At 46.1% G+C, this 22,583-nt stretch overlaps 1 protein-coding gene across 5 annotated transcripts in view; it reads right to left on the bottom strand.

Annotated features, from left to right (window-relative positions):
• Nucleotides 1-7,162: 7,162 nt before the first annotated feature.
• Nucleotides 7,163-22,583, bottom strand: part of LOC147435992 (SET domain-containing protein) — a 131,116-nt gene continuing 115,695 nt past the window's right edge. For 4 of the 5 annotated variants that reach the window (XM_086488898.1, XM_086488899.1, XM_086488896.1 and 1 more), the window contains one exon: nt 7,652-8,643. In XM_086488898.1, the coding sequence (XP_086345024.1) occupies nt 8,333-8,643 (311 nt within the window). In that variant the 3' untranslated portion in view covers nt 7,652-8,332. The other variant, XM_086488897.1, reaches the window with a different exon arrangement.

The raw sequence follows: 22,583 nt of genomic DNA on the forward strand, positions 1-22,583 counted from the left end.
CAATAACCATATCCATTACAATATAGTTGCAAGCTCTCACTTTTGTATTTCACTTGCCAAGAGAGCCCCTCAACTTGTATGCTCACACACACATTGAGCATTCTCACCTCATCTACAAACAATGGCCTTTTGTGCATGGAAAACAAGCTCCCTTTGGTGCTCATCCTGTTGCCATGAGCACCTCTTGCCATAAATAACCTCACAATCACAATCACAATCACGACACAATGATTGATCTTGTAACACATTTTAAAAACACTTTAGCCTTCGCCTTCACAATGGTCTTTTTTGATGGCTCAATACACAACAAAAATTGTTTGCTTCTTTATGTGTAACCCAATAACCTTGTCAGTTTGAATGCGGCAATAATGTCAGTCAATTTTTCGGCCAGATCAATATCACCCTTGCCTCATGCATCAATAGATATCAACATGTGTATGTCTTTCATGATCAACCAAAAAGTAGATGGGACTTTACAACAATATTGCCATACGACTTGACCAAGGAAAGGTAAAGAGACATGCGACATTCCCAAATCATTAACCATCCTCTAAGACAACAGCAAAAAACCATTTCTAAAAAATGCTTGACAATATCAAGTGACGGTGAAAACAGATGTTATTATTTAGGAGCTAAAGAGCTAGTATGTTGATGTTAAGGATGATTTTGAGGCTGATGTAAAAAAGAATGTGGTTGCAAAATATGCAATCTTACATTTTTTGTGGATCGCAAGAATCACCTCGCTCAAGTAAGGCTCAGAATCCATGGAGTGGAAAAATTATAATAATGAAAAGAAAAGGTTGATGATGATGCACCAAGGATGCACTAAATTTGAGTATAGGTCATGATAAAGTTAATTCAAGTGGCTCAGAGCAAAGTCTTGATGAGGAGTTTGATATACCTTGTGTGAAGACTCTAGGTACAAGGAGTAGGTTGAAAATAGGCAATTGGTAGTGATCCTTGACCATGTAGATATAGGAGAGTAAGGAATCTTGTGCAAAGATTGACTTATGACAATTGCGCATTTATCGCTAAGATTGTACAGGATGTACAACCTACTTGTTTTGAGGGTGTTGTTGGAGATCCAAAGTGGAATCAAGTTGTGGATGAGAGATGACTGCCCTTGATGATCTATTGCCATTTCCAAAAGAAAACAATGTGATTGAGTTATCGTGTAACCCCGTTAAGTAGCAGAGGCCAACCATCAAATGCTGTGCCGACTCAGATTTTCCAATACCTGTTTGGTCGTTGCCCGCATAGTCACACATGCACACAAAGATGTATTCCATTCTTCCATCCTTGTATTACAAAATACACAGGTTCTTGCTTCCATGTGCAGTGTTTGTTGGTCCTCACGGGCAACGCATCCATGTTTGCCGGTTGTTTGTCCAAGTAATAGGTTTCCTCAAACATGTAGTGATTGTAGAGATTCTAGTACAAGGCTACCAAAGCCAACATCCCTAGCTATGCTATTGAGGGTGGTGTGGTCAACACCTGCTCTGAACTGTCGGACAAAGGTGTCTTTGATGATGTGGCAAATAGGACTTCCTCCAAAAAAGGAGGTATCCATCGCTGATGGGAAGGCAAGAGTGGCGTGAATATTAGAGATGGCGGCTAAATGAACTCATTATTAAACAATTTAGAAGGTAGAATCCACTAGGGCAGGAGTGCGTGCAGTTTTAGGGTCCTGCACCGGTGCAGATGGTGTGGCAGGTGCTCATCGTCCTCGGGTATTTCGTTGATATCCCCAAATTTATGTACATCCACAAACTCATACATGCCCTCCTTGACCTCTGCTTGTACCTCCCATCTTCCCTACTGGCATCGAGTTCGCTCATAAGGGTTGCTCATGCATTCTCACTTTGACCTCTCCCTCACATTGGTCAGCATTGTAGCATGCATCATGGTATTGATGAAGTGCAAGCCTCAGTCCCGTCAAGGTCCAGGGTCGCAGGGCAGCAGATCGTGGCCATCCATTGTTGCTGTGTTAATGGACAGAAATTTTGCCAGTAGTCGACTGATCAATGCCACCTCAGCTCTGAGATTACAATCAATTCATGTCCAGTCAGAGTATGACAACTTAGCCGCTGTCATGCAGCCAGAGTTTGCCACCTCAGCTGTTGGAATGCTAAGTCTCTGTCGTCGTGCAATGATTTCGAACCACGTCAGCAGCTAGAATGCACACTGCTCAGGTCTGTATGATGAGTACTCTTCTACTCAGCTAAGAGAGGGATTTGAGAGTGAGAGTCTCTGACAGACAGCATTGTGTGTGGTCGTTGAGGGAGAGAGATAGAATGGCTGCTGTGTTAAATTATGTCGATTGTAAAAGGTTATGCGCAGATTTACTAGATCAAAACATCAACAAGAGTTACTAGCATTCTGCAGTTCTCCTCGCCAGCGACCAACAATCTCTCTGTCTCTCTCTCTCTCTCTCTCTCTGAGAGGGTGACAGAGGTGCTCAACTTGCAGGGTCATGGATCCTTTGTTGTTGTATGCAGATGATATTGTATTGATAGCAGGATCACCAGATGGAATGCAGAGGGAGCTAGGTGCATTACATAAATTCGCGGAGGACAGTGGACTGTCGGTAAACTTGGGTAAAACCAAAGTTATGGTGTTTAACACCACACCGCAGTGGGTTAGGAGATCGGCACCTACATTTGCATATGGCCAAGATACAGTAGAGTACACAGACACATACACATATCTTGGTGTGGTATTTGCAGGACCAAAGTTTACTCTTAAGAAAGTAACGGATACTAGATTATCCAGAGCCTCTGCGGCCTTGGGAGGGTTGGAGAGGATGTGTTCACAAGTGCAGTTTCAGGAGCCACGAACAAAACTATGGCTCTTTGATACTGTGGTGGCTTCGGCTATGCTTTATGGGGTCCAGATTTGGGGACCATCTGTGGATCAAGATAATTGGAAGTCAATGGAGAGACCTTTGGTATCTATGATTTCCCGAATGATTAGAGCCAAGGCCTCCGTACCACACGCGATTACCCGAGCGGAACTAGCTGCCCCTCCGATAGAAATTGAAGCTCTTACCAGATCAGTGTCCTTTATACATGGTTTGTGGGATACAAATAATTGCCGATATACTAGACTGGCCCTCGAATCCTCTCGACAATTAGCAATGAAAGGGGATACATCATGCTAGTATGCGCAACTGTCCTCGTGGTTTCAGAGACACGGGTTCAGTATGGAAAGATTACCCCCCTTCCAATACTCTTGAGGCTCCATCACTGGCAATTACAGAACGGAGATTAATAAAATCATCCGACAAGATCTTATACAGTTGGATACTAAGAGGACATGGGTAGACCCTACACAAGAATTGGGCACAAAGATGGCCGACTACAAAGGAAACTTCCTACAGCTATCTGAAGATGGATTTGTGATTCGCCCGAGCTACATGGATACCCACCTGTCTCATGGTTTGAGATGTGCTATTGGTCAGATTCGTACATCCTCACACCAATTGGAAATTGAATTTGGTAGATTTAGGGGAATCCCACCTGAGAGCAGAATTTGCAAGTTATGCGGAATGGAGCCGGAGACAGAATTACACTACATATGCCACTGCACAGTATACTATGAGATAAGTGGGCGTTTCCATTGCCTATTTAAAGAAGGCTTTGGACCTCTAGATAGAATCATGCAATACCAAGATCAAAGATGCTTAGGCTTGTACCTACTGGAACTACATCGGCACAGGGATAATCTAATGAGAAGACAAAGAGCACTACAGCCTCAGAGGCAGATCACAGATTTCTTCGGATCGAGAGAAGCAGGAGTGGAAGGAGAAGCAAGAGGCCAGCAGCCAGCACAAAGGAGTACCCACATTCATACCAAAGGCACCCTAATTGACACAGCGATTGAGCTTAGGAAATCGAGACGACCACGACTAAGATCCAGAATCACACTTCAACGGAGGAGACTACAACAAAGGATTAGAAGCATTCTAGCCAGACACCCAGAATGCTCCTAAGAAGTTTATTTAATACTTTGTATTTAGTTTTTCACATTTATTTTCACACTTTCACACTTTTCACACTTAGTACTTTAGTACTAAGGTACCCAGACATTGTAACAGATTCACCACTTTTGTATTAGTTTGGTCTCATAGGTCATTCTGGCCTTTTGAAGACGTTAATATAACATTTCATTTCATTTCATTTTCTCTCTCTCTCTCTCTCTCTCTCTCTCTCTCTCTCTCTCTCTCTCTCTCTCTCTCTCACACACACACACACACACACACACACAATTCTTGCCCGCCAGTGGTTGTGTACGCCTGCAGAACTGTCTCTGTACGCCTACATCTGACCGCTCCCCTGGACACTTGACGGTCGGGAAAGGTCGTCCAGTGACCTTTCCCACGTAATATGTGCTCCCCCACGGCTCCCGGCCTCTGCCGGTCGCCATGGGGTTACACATATTACGAGGAAAGGTCACTGGACGACCTTTCCCTGCACCGTCAAGGTCACTGGTCAGCGGGCAACTGATCAGGACCCTACATCCATTATCAATTACTAACGGTAATTTGACCATGCATCGTCTGACGATTAAAGACACGTCAGCAACCGTAATATCCAGTGCATGGTCAACGTTCAAAGTGGTGCAGTTAAGAGTTTGCATGCCAATAAATGGTTTCCAACTAAGCCGTCAGAATTCTAGCTCATCATTGCCAATCATCACATGACAACTCAGCAGCCGGAATGCATAATACCATAATCATGGCCTCCCCATTCAATCGCTGCAGCCACATCAGTGCATGGAATAACTTCCTCCTTGCAAGCCAAGTCACCTTCGTCTACTCTAGTGCTCTCGCCTTGTGAGAAGACACCATCCACAACTGTCACACGTTATGATTTTCTTGGCCCCTCTCCTAATGACCAGTGATCTTGACGGCCGGGAATGACCATTCCCATAATATTGACTCCCACATGGCTACCGGCCTCCGCTGGTCGCCATGTGGTCATCAATATTATGGAGAATGGTCAATAAATGACCATTCTCTACCCCGTCAAGGTCGGGGGTCGCAGGGCAAGAGATCACGGTCGTATATCTATCAGCCTTCAAAAAACCAGCAGCAACGTCATTCAGAATCGCGAAGATATATCGCACAACCACAGCCTGCCACACCAGCACCTACCTGGAATTTCGAGATGTTGCGCCAACTCAGCTACTCCTTCGACTGTGCTCTCTGCAGTACAGTACTATGCTGAACACACAGTTATGCGCACAGAGCACGACTGCCAGTTCCTTCCAAGAAACCTTTGTCATGCATTTGCAAAGCTCTGGCTTTGAATGAACGAATGTGTGCATTTGCACTGCGCCTGCAATTGGTGCAGTGTGAGTCTTTTATCAAGGGCTTGGATAACAATGACCTTATAGTGGCACTGACCTTAACACATTGACACTTTAGTGGAGATAGTGATCAAGGCTCCAATTGTACCACTAGGTAGAGCAGTGTAGAAGTTTAGGCTCCTTAGTATGCAGAATGCGGCCTTAAGGCTTAGAGAGTAGGCCGTGGCATAGCGTGCGTAGCACAGTGAGAAGGTTTGCATTGCCGGGCTTTTGAGTCAGCATTTGGTGTAGGCACTGTACCAGGCTTGCGTTGACCCGTGAGTGCCGCTTCCATTTGATCCCTCATGAGCATCCTTCCACCCACGTCTCCGTGTTTCCCCCCCCCCCCCCCCCCCCCCCCCCCCCCCCCCCCCCCAAATTCTCAGGTGGAGGTGATGTTTGCTACTCACCAGTACCATCGCCAATGGCAACGAGAATGGTAATATAATCGCTGTCACCGCCTACAGCGGAACAACCATACAAATGAGAATCAACGTAACAACAAATCATGAATGAGAAGCAAAGAGAAAAATGCATGGAAGAAGAAAATAGTATTTTAGGAAACATGCATACTTTAAGAGGGGTTGTGTCGTCCTCCATTGCATCCTCCAATATTCATCCAATGCCACTGTTACTTGGCACAACGTTCTGTATTACTGCAGTGGGGAGAGAGGCGACCAATTCACGCGTGTTGGCAATGCTAAATGCAGCACGTCGAAGGCAAAGATGCAGGCATCACGATTAAGGTAACGCTGAAGATCAGACAGTGGTGAGCCCTTCGCTGTCTCGACAGAGAAGGCAATCGTGAGACTGGTAAGAGTGCTAATTTGCTCGGCCACCTGAAATCCGAAGGATGTATGGAAGGTGTGGGGAGTGCGTGAGACACCCCCCAATGAAACTCCCAATGTGCCCCCAATACCTTTGAAAAAGACCCTCTAGAAGTGATATGGGGCTCCCATACCATACCTGGAGGGCCCTTCACACACCTCTAGCAGCCCTATGGGAGGGCACTCTTAACACTTACTGTGTTTATTGATCTCAAAAACTAAAAAGAACATAGATCAATAATGATATAATCCCCAATGATGAGGGAAAGGGACCTAGAGTGAACGTAAGTACATAACAGTACTGTCTATGTCTATGACTGAGAGAGAGATCCATGCACAAAAGCCTCACTTCGTACACCACTGTGCATTAGGCTCTAACGAGTCTTGAGCTCAAGACCTACTATCTCTATACGAAGGAAGAAGTCTTTCTCATTTATAGAGCTGCTTCAGTAACTTGGGCAAAACTCCCCTCATCTAATTTAGAATTTTAAAAAAGACTGTCCATAGAAGTTGCTCTTCTGACCAATTTTGATAAGGGGTATCTAGGCACACTTCACAAAATAGGCTTCTTTTGTGAGATGCTATCACTACCTCTATTTCAAGTAACACTTTTGTTCCTTTTGGTCATGTGTTTCCTCATAATGGAGATCCACCCCTCCTTTTTAAGATTATTAACCACACACTTATCTCTACACACCTGTTTTCTGACTCTCATACAATTGACACATAAAATTTAAACTTTGATAACATTTTCTAGGCTGCTTGACTATCCAATGGTAATTAGCATACTTGTCTATTCTTCAAAGCAAAAAGCTTCATTTCATAAATCATGAAGTGGCATTTTGAGTGAGAATATTATTTGCATCACATAAGAATTTTTTTTTCTGCCCATCAACTCTAAAGCTCTTCTACAAAGTCACTTGCGGTTTCATCCAATGTTTTCAAAAAACTGAACTTTACTTTTTCTAGGCTACGAAAGATCCCAGTTAGTGTTACTTGCTGTCAAGCAAATTTTGCCCCATTTTTTTCTCAAAAAGTCATAAAATCCTTGAAAACAAGGTGAAAATTCACGTTGGCATTCTAAAACATTAAAAGGGAAATCAAGTCATGTACCTATGTAAGGCTGTGAAATGAAAGGATCCATTGACAAACAAAAACCGAAAGAAGCTTTAAATTGTTCACATGAAAAGAATGGTCTAGTCAGAGTAGGAAATAACGAAATTTTGAATGTCCACCTAACTCTCTTCTCCTCTAAGGCTTGTTTAGAAAGCCAAAAACTAAATGAATTTTGACTAAGGCTTCGAAGGATCAGAGGAGAGATTTGAGAGCTGTGCAATGGTTCTTCAACCAATTAGTAGCAGAGCACAGAATACGAACTTCTCCATTCAAGATATCCAATGCCATTTTTCTACGAGTGCAGAGCACTGACCCCTGGTTGACATTGAAGAAGGAAGCCACCTCCAAGGCCTGCGCTAGAAGACGGACTCAACAAACCTCAACAAAGGTTGTAACTATTTCAATGCAAAGTTTGAGAACAAAGAGCCCTCAGAATAATGTTCACGAGACATTACCAATGGCTTCATCAACTTGGAAGAACGTAACACCAAAAAATAGACAGCTCATGTGGCAACTTTGCACATTCTTCCCTCACTTGTTTCAGTTGTTGCAAACCCTCGTTCTTGGACAACATTGATTCGGTACAAAATGACTTGTGTTCTTCATCACAATATCTACCAAGACAATAAGATCCAAAGAACCCTACACACTAAACCCTAAAATTGTGCACTGCCCCAAACATTGTAGGGCTTCAGACCTTGGTGGGTCCAATATTAAGAATCCCCGTGTGTTCACAGGGTAGTTAAAAAACCCCTCTGTGAAAATGTTGATGTGAATAGTTCGACCCCTCTGTTTTGATAAATTAACAGGTTCCAAAATGGATTTAAAAAACCATTCTTGTTAATGTATGTATGTTAAATTGCCTCAATTTTTAGAATTACAAAACCCCTTTTGCTGAATTCACGTGGTATATTGACGTGATTATATAGAGGACCCCCCTGAGCTTCAGACACAGTTTTCCATGGTTTTCTTGGGTGTACTAGTCAAACCTAGGGTACCCTGATCTTGATGGCACATTTTTGCTGACCAGAAGGTTGCTCTCATCGATATGAGTTACCCACGATGCTTACAATGCAAGACACAAAGAAGTCTTCTCCTACATGAGGCCTTGATGCAAGCAGTAGTAGATTAAGGATTTTCATGGCTTCATGAGATGCATGTTTGCTACTAATGCTGCTTCTGAGCTGGAGAATCATGCTTACCGAGATTGCACCCACATGATCCTGAATGAGAGAATCAAGCCGAGTGAGAAGAAGCATCATGGCTTCCAATTCCTTTCGAACGTCTTTGAAAGGTTGTCTTGCTAGGCGTCCATCTAGCTGTGAAGCTTGCTTTGCCATATCAATAAGCTCTGCACAATCAGCAGTAATAAAGACGAGTCTAGGACCAAGTTTTTAGCAATGAATCAATGATGGTTAAAATTTTAAGGCCACCAGTTGCGGCCTCTTTTCTTTTTTGTGTCTTGGTGCCACAAGAGTTAAAGATTATTAAGTAGTGGTAATATACAAGGAGCTCTTAGGGCATGACTATCCGAAGAGCAGGCAACATGCACATAAATTGGTTCTTACAATGTAGTGCAAAATTGTTTTTTGCTTGAGATGACAAATGAATTTTGAGAGCTTCATAGATACAAACAAGTTTCATAGACTCTTTGTCCCTATTTACTGATACCTAGGTATACTAATGCAATTTTGGCGCGCGCGCGAGAGAGAGAGAGAGAGAGAGAGAGAGAGAGAGAGAGAGAGAGAGAGATGAAATGAAATGATATATTGACGTCTACAAAAGGCCAAAATGACCTATGAGACCACTGATTACAATGGTGAGTCTGGTACCAAGTCTGGTACAAACAAAGAAAACTACAAACTCGAAACTGAGATAGGAGTGCTACTGACTCCTATGGGTGGCTGGTAAGCTGATCAATGGTATAATGCCACAAAGGTACAAAGTGGGGATAAGTGTAACCATGATACAATATAGCAGTAGCATGAAGCCTATTCTGATCGACACTCTGGGTGTCGTGCTAGACTCTTGTGGATCCTCTGTCGCAATCTCCGTCGGTGTTGCGTGGCTCCCCTCCTCAGTCTTGGTCGTCTCGATCTCCCCAGCTCTACAGCTCAGTCAATGAGAGTACCGCTGGTGTGTATGGGTGGGAACCAAGCTCTATGGTGGTGGTGGCCCCTCTGCCTCTGTGGTACTCGGACTGAAGAAATCTGAGATGCGTCTCTGGGACTGTCTCTGTCTATGTACTCTCAATAGTGAGTCTCTATGTCTCTGTATCTCAAGTAGAAATAATCCGAGACATCTCTGATCCTGATATTTCATGACTCTATCTAACGAGTCAAAACCATCTCTGAATAAACAGTGAAAGCGTCCCCGAATATCATAGTAGACTATGCAGTGACATATGAAGTGAAACTCTGTCTTTGGCTTTGCATGGCATAACTGACATATCCTCCTGTCTGCTGGTATGCCTCTGTATCTACCTGTCTCAATCCCAAGCTGGTGTGAAGATGTGCGTATCCGGCCTATGGCACATCGTAACCCATGAGATAGATGTGTGTCCATTAGTTGGGCCGTGTGACAAATCCGTCTGTCATGAGTTGGAGAAGATGCTCTCTATAGAAAGCCCTCTTCGTACCCAACTCCCATGATGGCTCTACCATGTCCTCCTGGTATCAAGCTGGATAAGACATAGTTACCAGGAACGGGAATTTGGAACGGGGAACGGGGAACGGCAACATGCATGAAATGCCATTCCTTGTTTCGCGTACTCACGTTTGAAACACGGAACGGGGATTCGGAACGGGAAATTGGGATGGGAACGGGGACCTGAAAATGGCCATTCCCTGTTACTATGGGATAAGATCCTGCCGAATGAGTCTAATAATCTCCATCCGTGTAAGAGCCAAAGATGGTGCATCAAGAGAATACTGGTAAGGGGATAGCCTGTCCATGTTGAAACCATGCCTCTGAAACCATGAGCTCATCTGTTCATACCAACATGATGTATCTCCCTGTAATGCCAGCTGTCTGGATGACTCAAGAGCAAGCCTAGCATATCTATCCCTGGTGGTGTCCCATAAGCTGTGTACAAATGATACTGATCTAGTAAGTGCCTCAATCTCCATAGGTGGGGCAGCCAGCTCCGCTCGTATGATGTCATGTGGAACTGAGGTCTTGGCTCTAATCAACCTAGAAATCATAGATACCAAGGGCCTCTCCATATTACTCCATCCAGCACTGTCAAAAGATGGTCCCCAAACATGAACCCCGTGGTGGATAACTGAAGCAACCAAAGTGTCGAAGAGCCAGAGCTTTGTTCGAGGTTCTTGGAACTGAACCTACGAACAAATCCTCTCTAAACCGCCTAGGGCTGCATATGCACGAGTCAATCTAGTGTTTGCTACTACTTTCAGTGTGAACCTCGGTCCGCTAAAGACCACCCCAAGATATGCATCAGTGTACTCTATACTGTCCTGACCATATGTGAATGTAGGTGCTGATCTCCTGACCCACTATGGCGTGGTATTAAATACCATGACCTTGGTTTTACTAAGGTTGACAGACAATCCACTATCCCCTGCAAAACTATGCAATGCGTCCAAATGTCTCTACATACCCTCTAGTGAGTCTGATATCAACACGATATCGTTAGCATACAATAAAAGAGGGATCCATGTCTCTGCAAGTTGAGCACCTCTATCTCCTCCTTTGTCAACATAATCAGAGACCTCATCAACATACATACCAAATAAAGTAGAGGACAATGGGCATCCCTGTTTCACTCCGATAGTGGAGTGAACTATGTTAGATATCCCCTCTGGTGTGCGTACATGACCCATCACTGAACTGTACAATGCCATAATCCCCCATATCAGTTCCGTGGGTACCCCCAATTCCATAAGTCGGCGCATCAATTTGGCCCTCGGTACTGTGTCAAAAGCTTTGCGGAAGTCCACAAAACTGCAATATATGCGTTTACCATGTGATCGACCCTCCTCAATGATAGCTCTGAGTGTGAAGACATGACCTAGTGTTGAGAAACCCCTCCTGAAACCAGCCTGTCCAGGTGCCCGTATGTCCATAATCTCTGCCCAACTGCTCAGCCTATGCTCAAGGATGGATGCATACAATCGTGCCAATGTGTGTCCTACCATGATAGTACGGTAATTCCCCGACACTGTGGGGTCTCCTGTCTTGAAGATAGGTACAATAGTAGACAATCTCCAAGACTCTGGAAAGCCCTCGCACATGACACGGTTGAACAACCGTACAAGCATCTCTGCCAACAAGTCCCCAGCATGTATAATGTGCTCTGCTACCAAACCATCATGATCCTGTGCTCATTTGGTCTTCATCCTGTCAATGGCCTCCCTTACCATCTCCGCGGTAAAGAAGGTGCTCGTAGCCGGACATGGCTATGGTGGGTCTGGTAGTGGTGGCTGTCCAGGTACAATGTATAATGATGTTGCATACTGCCCCCATATCTCCGTAGAAGTAATCATTGGTGGGGGAAACTGCTCATGGAATAGACGCCAAGCCTCTCCTGAATCTCTACTAAGGAAGAGCTGATATAAATCCTGCTCCATCTGGGACCAAGAAAGCTCGCTTCTTCCGTCGTACTAGTCGTCGTGTAGCAATACGAGACTGTCTATAGGTGATCACTCCCAATGCAAGCTCCCGCTAAATCTGAGCTCTTCTCTGTCGACACTCCTCATCATGCCAGCTATTCTGAGGCATGTTGCCAGATCGACGTCTCTGACCAGGCTGAGTGTGTGGGTATGCCTCTGTCGCTGCCCCATGTAACGTCCCTTTCAGCATAGATGTGATCTCCTCCACTATGTATACTAGCTCTGATGTACATAAAAGTCTACGTATCTCCTCTACATAGACTGAGTCAGTCTCTGGTGTAAAAGTATAACGTGGATGTCTACCACCTCGTGAGGCCTGAGATGTATTGTACTCAAAGGAGACCGATAATGTCAAAAGTGCATGATCTACTGCTATCCCAACAGGCCTGGGCCCCATTGTAAAATCCTCAATGTGAGAGATAAAGCTCGGATGTGTCAGAACATAGTCTATAGTACTGGCCCCATGTCTATGTGGAAAACACGTAAACCCTGTAGATGATGGGAATGTCGGTAAGCCATTCAGTATGGCTAAACTCTGAGTAGTCCTCATCTCCTTGAGGTATCTCCCATACTCTATATGCTCTCTGTCGTGTGATCATCTCTCAAGCCCCATCTCCTCTGGTTCTAGCTCTCTGAGCATCTCCTCTGAGGTGTCATAGAAAACCGTCTGTGAACTGCCTATACGGGCATTGAAATCCCCCAATAGTATGATGTCTCCATCCCTGGAGAACTCCCAAATATCATCATCAAGTACAGAGTAAGGAGATTGTCCTCTGGGTGAAGCATACACTAAAGTGCTGGGAGAAAAATAGCATATGGCGATGTACAAGAAACGCCCAGTCTCTGCCCTCAACCTCACCCACATGTATCTGGCCTGATCATCTCTCTGAACTATGTGCAGTAGTGGCTGGAGCTCCTCTCTGAAAAGAACTGCTACACCTCCTGATCCTCTAGTCCCATGCTCACATCTGGTGCATGTCCGACAAGCTGTCTCCCATCTGTATCCTGGTATATGCGGCATAAACTGTCCTGGAGCCTGATGAGTCTCTGAGTAGAAAACAATGTCTCTATCTCTGAAGCTGTCCTCAAAGGCCCCCACATCTCAAGTCTATACGAACCATTACAGTTCCAAACCGCCATCCTGAGTGTGGTCCCATGGGTCTCGTACCGTCATGTAGGGCGTCTCTCCATAATGACCACTCTTCCTTCTCTGTAAAAAGCTGTCTTCCCTTTTTCTCTTGCGGCCCTAATCTCTGGCATGACTTTCTGCATGTGGGCAAGTTGTGAGAGGGTGAGATCGTCACCAAGGAAGATACCAGTCTTTTTGAAAGTGGGCCTCCTTCTCAAAAATTCCTTCTTCTCCTCAATAGAGGGGAAGCGCAGTATGAGAGCTCTTCCTCTCAATGTTTCCCCCGTGCCTCCACTTTTCTTACCAACTCTCCATGCTCTTGTGTGTGTCGCTTTTTGCATCCCCATTAGTACCACGAGCTCCTGTACTTCCTCATCAATTTTGTCCCGATCGTTGAGGCCAGTAACCCTCACATGCAAGGCCCTCATACATCTTCGTTGTTCCTCCTCAAGTGTCATGTTGATGATGGTGGGAGTGGGGATTGATACCTCCTTGCCTTTGCCCTTCTTTGCGACCGAAATCCACTTCTCCGCTTCCTCCACCTTCTTATGGGTTTTGGTAATCATATCTGTCCATGAAGACGTTTTTGCTTCCTGATTTTTCTCCTCTTCCTTAATGGCTTGCATTCGCTCTTTGATTACCTTAAGTTCTTCTATCACTGAGGGTTGGATTTCTCCCTCTTCTAGTCCACCACTGGCTCTTGCCTCGGCTAGGTCTCTCTTAAGGGCTGAAATCTGATTCTTGAGGTCTTCAATTTCCGCCCGATGCTCCATTTTCTCCACAGTTCGAAGCTCGGCCTTGCTGATTTTCCACTGAAGAAAGACTACCTTCTCCATCTTTGTCTTGTACGCCTTCATCTCCTTTTCCATGCTTGCTAACCTCTTGCTTGTAGTCATAAAAGTTGATTTCTTCATTGCTGGTGATGCCATTGCATGCAAACCACTTAAGTGGGAGGGGCTAGAGCTCTCGGGAAGTGTTGGGTTTGCGCTCATGACCTCCATCACAAGACGGCCACACTAAACACACAACTGAGAGACCGACTACCTTCTCCATCTTTGTCTTGTACGCCTTCATCTCCTTTTCCATGCTTGCTAACCTCTTGCTTGTAGTCATAAAAGTTGATTTCTTCATTGCTGGTGATGCCATTGCATGCAAACCACTTAAGTGGGAGGGGCTAGAGCTCTCGGGAAGTGTTGGGTTTGCGCTCATGACCTCCATCACAAGACGGCCACACTAAACACACAGCTGAGAGACCAGGCGGCAATGGAACACCTACAACCCGATGCGGTTAAATACACAACCACCCCCACTGCGGGCGCTCTACCAGACCAGCCAAAGATCTAGAGGCTCAGCCCCTTGCTGTTATGCTCACGTAACCTGCACTTGTCAATAATACCAAATGGCAAGCTACCTCCGCAGATGGAAAGTCTTGCTGCCTGTGGTACAGTGACAGCACGCGGCCCCCTGCTAGGTCAGCCCGCGGCAAGCAGTAAACAGTCTGCCCGAGCTCCTTGGAGCTCCCTGCGAATATCTGATCTGCTGCCCCCTTTCTGTGTTTACGTAGAAGTACTGACCAATACGGGCGCCAATGAAAACAGGGGACAGGCCCTCGTTGCCCCTCTGGCCTGTTGTTAACGATAGGACCTGTAGCCCCTTGGTGGGATAACCAATGGCAACAAAGCCCCTGCTGTGCGTTCGGAACAAAGCCCCCTGCTGTGAGTTCAATAAGTAGCCCCTCAGGGCGGCCCGTAACTGATGCAACAGTATGACGCTCGGCTCCCAGTGTGGGATAGCCCGCAGCCTGTGCAGCTGCCTGCTGCGCCTGAAGGAACAACCCCTTCGAGACGACCTGTATTTCCCCGCATGCAGAGAGAGAAAGAGAGAGAGCGAGCGCGCGCGCGCGCGAGAGAGAGAGAGAGAGAGAGAGAGAGAGAGAGAGAGAGAGAGAGAGAGAGAGAGAGAGAGAGAGAGAGAGAGAGAGAGAGAGAGAGAGAGAGAGCAACCTGATATGCTGCGTGTTGTCTGCTGCGTCTGTTGCAATTGCTAGGACCACCTGCGCGCAGCACGAGTACAAGGCAGCATCATGAGAGAGAGAGAGACCTGTCCTCCTCGCTGCAGAGAGACCCTCGCGCTCAAACAGCAGCCCGCCAGAGAGAGAGAGAGAGCATAGCGGACCTGCTCGCGCTCAGACAGCAGCCTGCCAGACCTGCTTGCGCTAAGCCAGACCTGCCACAGAGAGAGAGAGAGAGAGAGAGAGAGAGAGAGAGAGAGAGAGAGAAAGAGAGAGAGAGAGAGAGAGAGAGAGAGAGAGAGAGAGAGAGAGAGAGAGAGAGAATTAAACTAATTAAATTCTTTTGGGGGGAGGGGGTGAAATCTCGCTCCACAGCTCACTCGCAAAGCTCGCTCCAAACCTACACTCCTCCGAGTAGAGGAAATCGACGTTGACCGCATGCCACCGCCCTTGTCAATTGACGAGCCTGATTTAAAGCTCCTCCTCCCCTAGAGAGTGTTGCAAGGGTATTGATACTTGACCTCAATGGAGTGCTACTGGCACATTTCAGGGCAAGTGACGAGATTCCACAACATACAGAGAGAATGAAAGAGATGCCCTATGATCATGGCTAGCCGATGTTTGTTTGTCCTACAGCCCTTTCCATCCTACTGTGGAGAGTTGCCAAAGAGTGTTGGAAAAGATTTGTTGAGCAGCTTTTGTCTCAATCCCACTGTAGAAGGCACGAAAGTGATGGAGTCATTCGGTTCCTCATCTATAAAATTGCGAACTGGACTTGGCGATAGTTGCTTGCACCTGACCGCCCACAATATGATTGGCTAAACACGATGCATACCCCCCTGGACGATGAGGGAGCCTCTCAGTGTTTCAGTTTCAACCAAGAGAAATTAGACTCTGCTCTGAACTGGCCTACCTTTGTATCCCCTCTTGCCCAGCCTTTGAGGCCCTCTATTATTTGCTAAAAATACAACTTATTGTGCTCTGGACTCGCCTACCTCTGTATCCCCTCTTGCCTAGCTCAAAGCCCCCTCTTGCTCTACTTAATGTCCCCTCTTGGCCGGCCTTCAAAGGCCCTGTATTTTTTGTTGAACATATAAGTTACTATGTATACACAATGTCTATAATACAAGTACAAAATTCACGAAGCGCGCAGACGACAAATGTCTTGAAACTGGAAGTTAGTTAGCACCCACATGTATGCTAGTTAGCATGCATCTGTATGCTAGTTAATGTACATCTTCATTCTACCTAAGATACATATGTTTGCACTTAACATGCGGCTACATTTAATTAGCATACATCAATATGCTAGTTAGTATATATTGGTCACTCACACTTGTATGCTAACTAGCATACAAGCATATGCTAGTTAGCATACATGTGTCTGCTAGTTCACATATGCGTGTATCTGACTAGAATATACTAGTCACTCACACTTGCCTACACTAGCAAACATCTGTATGCTAGTTATGATATACCTTTGCCAGATGTCTATGCTTACTAGGAAGGGGTAGGAGGAAGAGAGGGAAGCAAAGAGTACATACACATACTTCAAGAAATCAGATTTACTCTCTTGTTCAGTGTGTTGAAGAATTAAGGATAGGTTATACTTCAAATGGCGTGCTATTATAGATAGCCTCATTGATCTCTAGAGTGACACAATAGAGGTTTCTTCTTGTCGGGATATGCTCCATAGGTGTCTTTATACAACGCACAAAATACGATAGTACATGAAGAGGGGGGGCACTCGTAACAAGATAAAAAAGGATATGCATATCTTTGCTTGTAATACAAACCCTTGATGACATATGCACCTTTGGGAATGTTATTTTCCCATTCATCCACGTAATTGTCTTTAGCCTCTTGCTTCTCTACAAGACATTTGACACGATAGAAGTGTACTTTTTTTTAAGATCCTTCCATTAGTTAAGAAAACTGCTCAACTGGGCTACAAATTGCACTCTCGACTGGGCTACAAACTGCCCCTACGAGAGAGGGTTACATCAAAATGTGGGGAGACTCTCCCAATGAAACGAAAGAATGTACAATGACAACTAAATCAGGATATGGAAGGAGGAAACAACCACACCGGTGGGCAATAGTACCGTCTAGGCCCCCCTTGCACCATGGTGACGAAGGGCCCTCGACGCCAAAGACGTAGGAAGGCCTCGCGACACCCCCGCATGCGGCCGGAGCTTCCCTAAAGCCTCTCAAACTGTCCTCTGAGTGTATGGAATCTGGATCCACTCCAGCCACAATGTCATGTACAGTCTCTGCCGGTGGGACAGGTCGAGCCTCGAAGATGAGAAAGCATCGGGCTCTCCTGATGAACCAGAGTGTCAAGCAGCAGATGAGCTCCAAACAACACTCTTTATCTCTGCTCCACTCTTGCTCTATGGCGGGCTCGAGTGTAGGCCGGCCCCCTTGTATCACAATCATCTTGCTAACTGAAACCATCTCAAAATGAAATGTTGAGCCTGTGAAGGTGGACTAGGCTACAACGCCCCAAGCGTATTGGCTAATTGTCGAAAGTGCAAGCATCAGCCAAAGAATCCAAAACCAAACCTATTGTGCCATGGGGCAATCCCACAGACAGTGGCACCGTGTCTCAAGTGGACGGTCATAGGCGGCACAGGTTACTGAGTGGCCATTATGCACCAACCAACTCCCAACTATAGTAGCTCGATGGGTGACTAGCCACTCGAACATGGTGACTGTCCTCGATTGTATGTTGTCCCACACGCGCCCCCAAAAGTATGTCAAGAACTCTAATGTGGGACCCTCCTCCTGCCAATGATCCGTTGCAGAAGGGCGAGCCTCTCTCCACGCTTTTAGTATGTGACGTTCCAGAAATGCTATGTACTAGAAAAAGGGGTCCTTAGGTGATCGACCGGAGTAAAGGGATCCCACCAAATCCAATCCCGCGAGTCCCACTTCACTTGCACCAGAGGCCGGCTCTCCTAGGCCCTAAACCTCCAATATCCTATCTCAAGAGTTGGCGCGTCACGAACTATCACACAAGTCCTCCCACTAATTCCCACGACTCGAATGTGTTGGAAGTAACACTCTGCCACCTTGGGTGCCTCGGTAGTGACACAGTGAAGGTGACCCTCTCTCTGAACTTCAAAAAACATGTGGAAGCGTGTGTGTGTACAAGCCCTACCTGTTAGCCCTAGTTGCAATGCCGAAGCTTGTGTGTGTACAAGCCCTAACTATTAGCCCTAACTACAATGAGTACCTCCAGTCGAGTGAAAGCCCCCATCTAGAAGGGAGCCGCCGGCTCAAGAGGAGTGTGCCACTCCGCTCGTATAGCCTCTACAATATCCTGACACATGCTCTGCACCCCCTCATGTCTCGCATCCGAAGACTCTAAAGCTCCTAATCAAGTGCTATAAACTACAACCAATCCCCAAAAGTGTGGGCTGGACTCACTACCATAGGACCCCAAGAGACACATGAGGTCGGCTACCAACCATGTGGCCTCGCTGTGTGCTGACCAGATGGTTCCATGTGATTGGCTGCCTCAAGCATTCCTCAATGCACATGGGCTGGTGCGGCTCAAGGCCTCTCCGCAGCTGCTCCCAAGACAAAAGCAGGCTCAAAGAAAAACAATCCTCCCGTCTCTTGCTCAACCCCAATTTGCGTAACTCTATGAAGATCCAGTGGGTGGAGGAGCTCCTTGGGCCCGCCGTTTGTGGAACCCGGGTAAAAATCCGATAAAGCAACGGTTCCTTCCAAGGCTCCTCCCTTGGCAAGAGACCTCTGACAATGAGCTTCCCAAGCACGGCTCTTGAAACTAGCCTGTAGCTTAACTAAAGGGCGATAAACTTTGGCTTTCACCACATTAAATCGTCTAACTTTCCCTATACTTTACGACACGAAGTAACTTCACAAATAAACCTGTAATTGGAATTCACCACTTGGTAGCTAGAGCGCTCCCAAGTAGACAATGACACTGAGTTGGCCCCAAAAATTGGCGCCCCTTTCAGTATTTCTTTATTCTCATTGCACTTGAGAAAACCCTGTAAACTTCTACAAGCTGTCCCACTTTTATCAGGCTGAAATTCCCAGCACAAGTCTCTACGGACAAGATCCCAAGCAAACAGTGATTTCCCATGCACTTTAGAGCACTTTACAAACCTGGCGAGAAAGTACAACACACTTAATTCTTTGTTTTTGGCCTCTAATTGGCACCAAAACACCTGCTCGGTGATTCCCTAGCTTCCCCAAAGCTCCTAGGCTCTGTAGGCGTCAAAACAGGCCAAAATCCTAAACCTGCAAAAAATTACAGCAACCTGTAATTCTCTGTTTTGCGCTTCGATTCGCGTGCTGATTACTCTTGTGGGTAGCCCTCGAGCTCCCGCACCTGTAGGGTTATTTGCCCTTTGATTTAGGCAAGATTCTTCGCGAAAAATCTCTATAAATTGTCCTGTATAAGCACCCAAGGCTTCCTCAAGGCTCCCTTGGTGTTATCTTGCAGTTTAGGTGTGAAACCCTAAACCTGCAAATAAACACAACAAGCTGTAATTCCCTGTTTTGCATCATTTTGAGTGGAGAAAACACGTCTATGCATGTCTCAGAAGCTCCCGCACACAATGGGACAATTCCCCTTTGAATTGGACTAGTTTTCACGCGAGAAAACTCTCTGTTTTTGCAATTCTTCGCGATGGAATTGTGCGTACCTGTGAGGGATTAGCAATTTTAGCTAATCCAGTTCCTGTACAAAAGGCTCTTGCCTTAACACACACTCTTTAAATCCATAGAACTATACATGGTCATCTGAGAAGCCCAACTAGTGGTGCATTACATATGTGTAAAGGGTAGAGAGAGATGCACGAGAGCAAATCATTGCGCTACATGAGACAAGGGGGAAGGAAAGCTTTCCATTAAAGCTGAGATCACCTGCACCCACTACTCACACACACACACACACACACACACACACACACTGTATAGCACAATGAATGAAAATCAGGCCCCACTCTATTTTTGGGCACCCCCTCTTGGAATGAGCTTTCTGGATGTGTGAGTTGACTTGCAGGTTGCTTTCCTATTGCCATGTGTCCAGTTTGCTCCTTTTGGTTTATTTCCTAGTACCCACCAACTTATTAAGTCCTCTTGAGGGGCCTAAATGACTTTAACTAAGCCTAGCCACTTCTTTACTAGCCAGATTCCAATGCCGATTAGCCCAACCATCTTGTGGCTGTCTGGCCTTGACTCTTGCAGGTCAAACTCTCGGTCAATGGTCGTTTTACACTAGCCATGCAATGTCCGGGCATTTGTAATTTCAAAAAGAGAGTCCCAAAAATTAAATAAAAATCAAGGGAAGGAATCCAACAAATAAAGTTAGTGGTTGTCACACCCTCGTGATAGCTCTACTCTGTCATGCTGGATCGATGAGTCCCAACCCTCCCTGAGAGCAAGGTAGGGTGATGACCTGCCAAGAAATTTTTCCCATAGAAAATTCTTGATCAACCTCTCCAATTGGCTGATGTAAGAACTCGAGAAAATCCAGCAAGACGTGATGTATCACATAGTAGCCAGAAGCACTTGATTGGCCACTACAACCTTGCCAGCAAGAGAAAGCCATGTGAAGCTCCAGTGAAGCAGTTCCCTCTTGATGATAGGAGGAGAGAAGCAATCTGTTGTTTTGGTGACAAATCCAGACCAACCTCACAACCCAAGTATCGAATTGGTGTCCCCAGGGGAATCCACCTAAAGCCCTCTCCATGCAACCAATCAGGTGTGGGAGCACTACCAACCCAGAAAGCCAATGTCTTCCGCCAATTGATCAATGCTCTTGACGCGCAACAGAACACCGCAAGAGACTGCTCACCCATGTGCATATTGGCATCTCGGACCTCCAAAGACATGCCTGAGACATTAGCAAACTCAACGTCCAAAAGCTCATCTCCCCGAATAGGTAATTGTAGTCCATGCAAACCAACCTCCTATGAAGTCACAGATCTACTCATTGCCTCAGCATAGAAAAGGAAAAGGAAGAGGGCAGCCCTCTCGTGCTAGCCGTGTGAGCATGAATTGTTCCCCTGGTCCCCCTTCCAGCAGCACCCGACTGTGCGCATGCCTGTAAAGAGCTGACACCCCTCTAATCCATCCGGCGCATAGTGCCCTCAAAGAAGTCCCACTCAACTCTGTCATAAGCCTTCTCAAAGTTGAGAATAAAAATGTGCGCTCCTTGCCGCACTGTCGAAGCAAGGGACTTGCCAATACACCGTATGCGAGCCACAAACGGCTCCAAGCACACAACAAGCCTAAACTAGCAAGCTCAAGAGAACAAAGGGTGTGTCACTCACCGCTCTACGCTCGCCTTCGTGGTGGATTCCTCGCCGCGATGAAGAAGAAGCTGCAGTCGTGCCGCGCTCAACCGCTTCGCCGCCGTCGTGCCTTCGTAATGCTCGATCGCACACACACTCTCCCTCTCTCTCTCTCTCTCTCTCACACACACACACAAGGAGGTGAAGAAGAAGAAGATGGAGATGGAGCAAGAGCACTCTTCAATTGCACAAATGAGAGAATGAGTAAAAATTAGGTTTAGTTGGCTTTTATAGGAGCTCACCCCATTCACACTTGGGCGCCCATGCTTAACCAACTAATCCCTTGAATGTCCAAGTTAAAGTGCGCCTGTCATCGGCGATCACTCTACCTTTCCCTATTGGACCGACAAGCCTGGTACCTGACTCTACCAAATACATAATACGCGTCCATCGTAGGTGATGGGGTGTCCGTGAGCCGTGAGGGTTAACAAAAAACCACAAGATCCTCTCCTTGGAGAGGAGCAAGAGGAGTTGACTCCCAAAAGGTGAAGATGTTGTCAAGGCTACGAGGCTCCTTGACAAAACCCGTTTGTGTCTCATGAATGATGCTCTCAAGCAGCGGTTGAATCCCCAAACTCAAAGCCTTCGCTAGAATTTTGTAGGCTGAGTTGAAAAAGGTGATGGGTTGCCACTATCGAATCTCATCTAGAGAGTCCTCTTCCTTGGGGATAAGATAAATCAAGCCCTCACTCATGCTATCTGACATCTCCCTAGTGTGCAAAATGTGCTTGCTTGCACTACATAAGTCTCGACCAAGAACATCCCAATACTCAAAGAAGAAGCAGGGGATCAAACCATCCTCCCATGGGAGGGAGTCGAACCATCCTCCCCTAGGTAACTACCACGAGGAAGTGCCCTCAAATCCTCTTGAAGCTCCTCGATAGGAGTGGGCTCTCAAGTCTCTTGTGCATCTCTGCAGTAACTATGCAAGGCATCTTCACCCATACCTACTCTCTGCAAGCATCCTTGTGCTCTGATTGTGGCTCGGCTGAGAGAAACTCAAGGTAAAAGTCAGTAGCATACACGCATATCATTGGCTCTGTGGAAATAGCCCCATCTGGTCTCCTCAATTGGCAAACATTGGTGTGCACATGACAAGGACCCACCATCTCAAAAAACTCACTGGCAACTCTGTCTCCCACTTGAGTCCACTGAGATACTTGACAATGGAAGGCAAACTCATGG

This window comes from Adiantum capillus-veneris, chromosome 18, assembly GCF_014529385.1.
Source record: "Adiantum capillus-veneris isolate H3 chromosome 18, ASM1452938v2, whole genome shotgun sequence".
In the NCBI taxonomy this organism is placed as follows: domain Eukaryota; kingdom Viridiplantae; phylum Streptophyta; class Polypodiopsida; order Polypodiales; family Pteridaceae; genus Adiantum; species Adiantum capillus-veneris.